The sequence below is a fragment of the Rhinopithecus roxellana genome, chromosome 8 (assembly GCF_007565055.1).
Source record: "Rhinopithecus roxellana isolate Shanxi Qingling chromosome 8, ASM756505v1, whole genome shotgun sequence".
NCBI classification, from domain to species: Eukaryota; Metazoa; Chordata; class Mammalia; order Primates; family Cercopithecidae; genus Rhinopithecus; species Rhinopithecus roxellana.
The window spans coordinates 57,442,436-57,451,548 of NC_044556.1; the positions used below are offsets into that span (position 1 = coordinate 57,442,436).

A 9,113-nucleotide genomic window follows, 5' to 3' on the forward strand; every position below is an offset into this window, starting at 1 on the left:
GAAACTTTTTTTCAATTTGATAAATATAAGTGTTCTCCCCAGGAGCAACAGATGACTTTGAGATCAAAATAGTAATCACAATCTGTTATGCTTGGGTAGTGCTTAACAGTTTACAAAGTCATTTCACAAACATCACCACATTAATCTTCAAAAAAATTTCATAGTGTGAGCAGGTATTACTATCACCATTTAGCAAGTCAAGACTTTGAAACAGAGATTGAGATATATACTGTCACCCAGGTCTCCTCATTGCAAGTCTAGTAGGCTTTCCAGCGTATCACAGGTGCCCCCTTCTACAAACTGCAACCACTCAGGCTCAGATGTCCTCTCTTCCTTCCCCTGCTATGGATGCTTTTCCTTTCCTTTACCAACTCACCTTTTATTACAGTAATGTTGAGGGGCTCGGACTCATAGTCCAGCTGCCACAGTTTGCCCGTACAGTAGTAGGTGCCACTGTCTTCAACTGTGGCATTTGTAATGGAGATGTTGTGGTTCTCATACCAGTACTTGAGAGCTTCACCATCCTTGTAATAGATCACCTTGTATACATCCCAGTTCCTCCAACCATGACACCTGAGGAAGAGGGGCTGACCCTCCATCACCACCTCAGCAGAGGCCTGAAGGAGCAGCCAATCTGAAGAACATTCATTATGTTATTTATTTAGCAATAAATGAAGACAGAGAGAATGAATAGATAAAAGACAACCATGCATAGAACATGTATCAGAAACTATGAATTGTCATTAACCCACGTTTTGGCTCATAAAGTGGATTTTTAAAGGGCACAAAATAATGCTTAGAGCCTGTCTTCTGTACTGATAAATTCTTTCTCCTCCTGAAAAGTCAGTCTGGGGCCACAAAGCCTCTCAGACCTCCCTGCTGAGTCCATACATGGAACACTTGAAAGCCAGAATTGCTTTCAGATATCCTGTTGCTAGTTCTAGTTAGTTAGGGGAAAATAAACAGTCTTTCTTAGGAATTTTAGCTTGGGAGAGTGTCTATTTTGTCCTCTCTTACCTTACAGAAACTTTCCAGTTCTACTGTTAATTATAATTGTCACAAAAACTTCTTCAAAACATGTACAATTTAAATTAATTACTTGTGTAATTCTTTGTTTAATGTCCTCTTCCCATATAACTCTATGCTCCAAGAAGTCAGGGGTCCTATCTGGTTCTACACTCTATTCTGAATGCCCAACATAATACCTAGGAGTTGGTAGCAATACTTAGGAGTTGGTAGCAGTACTTAGGAGTTGGTAGGTACTCAACAAATATTTGTCACTAATGAGTCAGTGAAAGACAAGAATCACTGTCTATGGTTAATGCTTTTGTAAAAATTAAAAGGCATTAATTAAAGGAGAATTTTGGAAGGAAATATCGCTAGCATAATAAGCATATTTAATTTAGGACCAATCCTTAAGGACTTCTCTAGAACCTACTCAAGGAAATAAGCTATTCTACATTGCTTTAGTTTGTGTTTGGAATTTACATATGGAGGTTGAAACATTTTTTTTTTCACTCAAGAGAAAAATATAGAGTATAAAACAGACCTATTGGTCACTATTCAAAATTATTAGTTTGTTTATTCAACATTTGCTGATTAATCCACATGTGCCTAAGGATGCTATGCTAATTGTTGGTAGCAGGAGAGTGATAAAGATGAAACAAGCATGAAATATGTGCTCTTAAGTAACAATATAGAGGACATGAGTAAATGTACCCAAATATGTTTCATAATGAAGAGTGCAACATAATATTCAGGTCATGGCATATGGATTATGCAGAGCAAAACTTTAAGTCAAATCTTTTGATCCTATTCCAGACACACAGCTCTTTGAAATGTTCACGTATATGTCATGCTGTTTGACCACATAATATGTACCTGAATCTAGGCAGAAAAAATAGAGGAAAATAGGGTGGCAGAATAACAGCGCGAGATGACTAGAATATTGAAAGAAGGCGTACGAGTAATCAAAAGGAAAGGGGGTAGAAGAGAGACGCAAGGGTCTTAAATGAGAGACCTTGAATCCCACTCTGGTGTCCTAACTCTTGGAATAACCTGTTTTTTTCCGTGTTCAGATGGGCCATCACTCACATGAGAGATCTGTATTTCCATATCCCTGGAACTTACCACTGAAGACTTCCAGGTGCACAGATTCACTGTCATCAAATTGTTGGTGCTGACATTTGTATTCTCCACTGTCCTCAAAGTCGGCATTCACAATATTCAAACTTGAATTCGCCACTTCTGAAAGGCTGCCATTGTGGAACCATTTCAGGGAACTGACTTCAAAGAAATTTCTCCCATTACATGTAAGAGTCACATTCTCTCCTTTAAATATTCTATTCCATGGGGGATTCAAGGAGACCGTAGGTTTCTGAGGGACTTCAAGAAGATAAAAATATGAAAAGAGATGTAGAGAGAAAAAAAGTCATTGAAAACTGTCCAGGCTTAAAAGTACAAACGTAGCAATATTCTGACAATCAGTGGTCAATATGTACTTGTACTGTTGGTGATAATACCTTGTTTTAATTTCTAGGGGAAGGATTAAAGAACTGAGAAAATAGTATTGTGGCCCCAGGGAATGCCCAACACAGGGAGAAAGGCAGGACACATATGCAGGAGATTTAAAAACAAAGAAACCAATTCACTATGTGATTTGGGCTGACTCACTCTACTTCTGTTCATTTCAAGTCAGTATCTGTAAATGAGGACTGCAATCTCTTTTGAGGTAGAAACACTATCCGCCATGTTCAACCATTGCTACATTAAATGTTTATTATGTGAATGAATGAGTGAATTCTGGATGGATAAAGTTATTGGACTAGATGAAATATAAGGTTTCTCCAAGTTCTGAATATTTATGACGATTTAATTGTAAGTATACACAGAGTGAAAAACATATGTCAGTTCCAGAAAGTAGTGAGAGGCACTAAGAAAGTCAGTCTTGAATGGCTTCCTGGAACAAGATGATGTAGTGCAAATTTGAACAGAGACAAAAGAAGTAGATAAATGGTGATAACGAAAGGGTGATATAGTCAGAAGAGAACTGGACTTAGATCCAAGGAACTTATGTTGGAATCCAGTTCCTTAGCCAGGTAACAACCACAAAATCACTGAGTTTCAGCATATTCAATTATAAAATGGCAATAATAATAATGCAATTATGGAGTGAGATTACGTCAAAGTGTCTAGGAGAGAGAATGAGACATGTATATGAACAGACATGGTTATTGAGTAAAACAGAGGAGAGAATGACTTGAGAGAATGCAATGAATCAGGGAAAGAAGAAAGAAAGACAAGGTAAGGTGGAGAGGGCAAGTAGGTTGGCCAAGGAACAGATTCATACTCATCAGAAAGCAGAAGTGATGGGACGAAGAAAATAGTGAGAGGAAAGCAATGCCCAGACATGTTGAAACACCAAGGGAACAAGAACAGAGGACTCACCTGCTAACACGCCATCTGGAGCTGCAAAAGTTCAGAGAGGATACGTTAGTGTCCAGCAGTCTTCGTTATTGCCAGAGGACTAGAATCTGGATGTGGGGATAAGATCTACATACACGGAATTTTAAGGACCCCGGGAGGAGTAATCGAATCTCTACTTACCAAAGAACAGTAAGGCTACACATAGTAAAGTAGGGGATTCCATGGCAGGAGCCATCTTCTTCATGGGCTCCTGGTGCTGATTGTGCTGGAGAGATCTAGGACTTCAAATATAGGCTTAAAACCAAAAAGCAGAAGGAAATGTTTTCTGTATCACATCTGGTTAACCCATCATCTGTGCCTGGTTTTGCTTCTTTCTTTAGAGATAATATTCAGGATGGTGTCAAACTGGGCAATTTTAATATTTACCCCCTTACTCCGCTCCCTATCCCACCTCCACATATACACCTGGAATCTGGTGAGAGAGAGGCATGGGTATAGCACAATCACAAGCTTTTTTACATCTGTCAATCAGTATACAACTATTTAGTTTACAACTTAGAAAAGTGGGTTGCAAGGGAGGGCAGAATAAAACAGCAGCAACTAATTACTGAATACCAAACATATGCCAGGTGTTATCCTAAATAAATTTGATATTTCATTTATTTTTCATAATAATCCTACAAAGTGTGTACCATCACTATGTGTATTTTATAAATAGGAAAACTGAATCTTAGTGAGGTTAAGTAACTTTTCTTGGGGTGCCAGCTATTAAATGTTCAAACACATAAAATCTAACCCCTAAGTCAAACTCTTAGTCATATGATGTACTATTATTCAGGAGCATGGCTAGCAACTGCTGAATTCTTTTGGGATTCACCAGAGTTACCAACACTTTTCTTGTTTAATTTCCTGCTGATCAGTTAGTCCACAAATCCACAAATTTTCATCTGATTCACTGATGATCCGCTATCTGACCAGCCAAATTGGAAACATTTTCAGAGACTCCTTTTTTCTCTACTGTGCCCTAATCTGGCTCAGAACACAGGAAGGCAGACGTTAAAGCATTACTTACAGGGATCTAGGCCACACAATTTATTTTATTTTACTTCCTAGCTTTTGTTTACTTTTAATATTATAATTTTCCAACACTATCATCCTTTCTCCTTTAAATACACAGCAGGGCCTCTCTGCAGGATTCCTTTACTAATTCTTCTGTTTTTGGCTCTAGGTCAAGGCTGAACCTTCTTCCAGGATCTGGTATTAATTATGATACTGGAGATGAAAACTCTATTAATGTCCTATAGTAGTTTGTCATTTGCAAAGATCACTTTTACATGAGTGTTCTATTTTATCTTTACCAAAACTCTGAAGAAGACAGGGACAACGTACTTATACCCACTTCACATCTGAAGCACTTGAGGAACCATTCCTTGGGTATTTGAGGAACCAAATACCTTGCTTTTCCTCACAGACTGCTGAATTAAGTCTATTGAATGAAACCAGTCATTCCACATGAGGATCTAACCAAAACCTTTAGCTTTCTGTGGAATTAGAAAATATAGGGCTAAAAAGGTTAATAAATAGGAATTTAAGTTTCAGTAAGAAAGATTAGGTACTGAGCCAGGACATGCTATGTTTTAGTGACAGACCTAAAGGGAACAGCAAGTTACTATGAAAAGTACAAGTTGTTTGTGTTTAAAGTTCTGAATACAAATGTTCCTAATCTTTACGTGATTGAAGGTTACCTGTAAAATAGGAACAATAAAGGTATCCAGGTCATGGTCATATTATGGATTTAATACGATAAAAAAGAAATAAAATGCATCGTACAGCATCTGGCATGTAAAAGATGGTCAATAAACACATTTCTTGCCTTCTTTATTATCATTATTTATTAAAGACTTGTAGGAGAAGTATTAATTTGACTGGATTACAGTTATTGTCATAGTATAAATAAAACTACATAGTACGTGTTATTGATAAACAGCATCTTATGCTCGTTTAATATATCTACACAATCTCAATCCTCTCCATGGTCACGAAGAAGAGAGCATAAACAGGAAAGAACAGAAGCAGAAAGTTGTTGGATAGGATTGGAGAAGAGAAGGAGGAGGAAATAGGGAAGATGTAGTTTTTTGAGGTGCTGTCAGTGGGCAATATTTGAAGCCCTAAGCCCTGGAAGAGATGGGGAAAGATTCTACTTTACCACTTTGTTGAGACTTTGTCCAGGGATATTTTGGTTTCCTTTTTCCGAGGACAGTGAACCTATAATCAAATTGTCCCTCAGAGATAGTCATTTTACCATGATTCAAATAGTCTATTAAAGGCTTCCTCTGAAGTTGTTGTCCTAAATAGCTCCTATTTAGATGGGAGATGGAGCAGGGCTCAATCAAGAGGTACTATTCCTAGTTGGAGAGTATAAGGCTTTGGAGTTAGAGAGGCCACTTTCATTTCTAAAGCTTTCTGAAGCTTTGGCTTTATCATTCTAAAACTTTTGCTTAATGACCAGTATTGAGATAAAGGAAGTGCTTGGTAGTCAGTAACAGCAAAAATGTAGCAGTCCAGAAAAAGCAAAACAGCTCATTAAAGCCTAAAAAGCAAAACCAAACTACCCATCTTCCCAGCACACCCCCCACCCCGAAAAAGCAAACCGTTAACGAGAGTCAGAAAGAAAAAGCCATACCCTAATTTCCATAGCATATAACTACAGATACCCAAAGAACAGAACAGGAACTCAGAAGGAACACATTAATAACTAAGATAAACAAGAACTCTACTCCTCCCTGGAAAACGGGCTGATACATAGTTGAATCCACAGGTTTTTTTTATCTTATATATTAAAAAAAAGTCCTTCAAGTTTCATATCCTTATGTGGGTGGAGTGTGCTGTTGATATCTCATACCCAGCCTGTCCACATCAGGAACATGTGTTTGCTGAAATCAGTAGGGTGTGTCTAATTTCACTTCTTGCTTCTGATTCTGGGTACAGGCATGCTCAATACATAAAGAGCATCACTATCTCCAAATGTGGACCTGTTATTTGATGTTAGAAACTTTAATCTATATTTCACTTTGCAGCAGTGGAAAAATGAAACAAATGGATGTGCATGAGCTACAGGGCCTGAGGACTGTGAGGTGCCCCTGCATCTGGATCCAGTGTGAGAGGCTTTTGGCAGGAACTTTTGTGTTTTGGGACATGGCTGGCAGAAGAAGGATCAAGGCTCAGCCTATACAGTGTGTTGGCCTTTGTGCCCTTCTCCAAAATTGGGAAGCAGAAAAAACCAAATCAATCTGCTGACTTCTTTCTCATTCTCAAAGTTCTCTAAAACTAGGTGATGTTCATAAGAAATTGAACATGAAATGATGAAAGTGCAGAATGCCTGTCTGCTCATGATGTTTATGTGCCTAATAAATGTTGATCGCTCCCTGAGGATCAAATACGAGGCTAACTATGCAACATGTCTTATCTATTTTCCTCCTCCTACCAACTCTATGTAGTTAAGAATAAGGAAATCAAAGCATGAAGAAGTTAAGTACCTTGTCCCAGGGCACACAATTGCTATGTAAAGGAATTAGAATTTGAACTTGGCAATATGGCTTAAGAACCCATGCTCATGACCAGAGAGATGATAGATAGATAGATAGATAGATAGATAGATAGATAGATAGATAGATAGATAGATAGATAGATACATAGATAGATAGAGAGAGAGATAGATAGACAGATAGATAAAGATATCTTTATTCATTGAGTCTTCACTTTGTGATTAAGTGCACATGGATTAATAGTCCTCATGCAGAAATTCTTTGGATTCCCAGGTTCCATAACCCACAAATAAGAAATGACTGATCTAAACCAACTTTCTGTTCTGTAAGTTCCCTTTCTTGATTCAGGCCATGACGTCTCAACTCACAGCCACACAATGTTGGTACTGTTGGCATGTTAGCTATGTATATTTCATAGACATGCCTAAAAAGAAGAAAGGAGAGAGGGATTCCTTCCTTTTTCCTCTATGTTATTAGGGCCAGGAGGATATCAGCTGCATTTACTTTCTTTGCCACCCTGAACAGGAGTTTCTGCTCAAAAGAGAGCATCGATAGCAGATGCTGACTGCCTGTTAGATTTTCACAAGAAAGTCAGTGGCTTTAATATTTTTTTACTTCTTTTTCTTGACCTGAGTGGGTCTAAAAGTAATAAATCCAAGGAAATAAATGAAAAATCTCAGGACTATTAAAAAAAGAGAGTGAAAAAGGAGCTTCTAGTTTCCTTTAAACAACTAGCTCTCATGTGAACTCATTACCATGGGGAAGGCACCAAGCCATTCATAAGAGATCTGCCTCCATGACAGAAACACTTCCAACTAGGCCCCACCTCCAACACTGGGGACCACATTTCAACATGAGATTTGGAAGGGACAGAACATCCAAGGTATATCACTGAGCATAATGTACACTCTTTTATAGTGCATAGGTGTGGGCATCTAGATATCAAGTTGCTTGTCTTCAAGATATGTAATCAGTCACTCACACTTTGCTGATGAAGCATATTTGTGATGTTTGTAGTTAAGGGTACAATCTGAACCATAAGGTGGGCTCAAACAAGTGGATCATGACCTCTGCCTTGTAAATAGTATATTCTAGCCAAGAAGCCCAAAGGGCTTCAAACTTACCTTCATGTCTTCCAACGGATATAGATGTTAAGTGAGCTGACATTTTCTTCAGAATGGGGAGAACAATATTATAAGCCCTCTGAGGAAGATCCTTAAGGAAAGTTGTAGTATAAAAAGTTTTCCTTTTGTAAAAAAAAACATTTTTTTGAGACTGGGTTTTACTATGCTGCCCAAGGTGGTCTCTGACTGCCAGGCTCAAGTGATCCTCCAACCTCAACCTCCAAGAAGCTGGAATTACAGGGATGTGCCACCATACCCAGTTAAAAAAGTTTAAAAAACACCATAATATTATACTAAATTTTTAAAAATTAAAAGAATAAAAATAAAAATTTATCCATAGATAATTTAAAGAAATTAAGTGCAAGATTAATTAAGAGTCCAGGCTAGGAATAAGCTCTCAAGTTTGAGTCAGTAAAATGGAAATAGTAATAGTACTTACCTTAAGGGTGGTTGTCAGCACAAAATGAGTTAATGTGGTGAAGTGGTTAGAACAGAGCATATATTAGTCTTCATGAATATTATAAATATTTTGCAAGAAGCCTTTAGTTAAACTTGAGAGCAGCAGAGAGAGATAGCCTTTCCCATCCTCCTGGTCTGTCCTTAGGATGAAGAACCCGGAAGGCCACTGGTGGGTCCAGAAGGCAAAACCCTGTTCTCACAGGATGCAGCCAGGATCACACAGCAGTAGTCATGTCAATGAGACAGACATCATCACACACATACCCATACCCACACCTCCAACGCAACGCATGGCTGCAGAAGTGGAGTTAGGAAGTTTGAAGATCATTTCCAGGTGTGGACTAGACAGAGAAATCCCCATTGTGCAGAGTCAGCCCTCAAGCCAACTGTAGTGTAGGCCAGGTTTATTTTATGCTTCCTTACAGAATACACAGTTACAAAATGGAAACAGAAATCTCTTAAAGGAATCCTTTTAGGCTGTTAGCAGATAAAGATGAGAGCTCTTAGCCAGACCAGGACATCTGCATTTTAATAGGCAAACTTTTGAAGACCTAATTTT

At 38.2% G+C, this 9,113-nt stretch overlaps 1 protein-coding gene across 1 annotated transcript; it reads right to left on the minus strand.

The window, feature by feature from the left end:
* Positions 1 to 229: 229 nt before the first annotated feature.
* LOC115899176 (high affinity immunoglobulin epsilon receptor subunit alpha-like) lies at positions 230 to 3,805 on the minus strand. Its single transcript, XM_030936461.1, has 4 exons — positions 3,607 to 3,805; positions 3,448 to 3,468; positions 2,131 to 2,385; positions 230 to 634 (listed from the first exon to the last, which is right to left on the minus strand). The coding sequence occupies exons 1-4, from the start codon at positions 3,668 to 3,670 to the stop codon at positions 294 to 296; spliced, it is 681 nt and encodes a 226-aa protein (XP_030792321.1). The 5' UTR covers positions 3,671 to 3,805; the 3' UTR covers positions 230 to 293.
* Between the last annotated feature and the right edge of the window lie 5,308 nt (positions 3,806 to 9,113).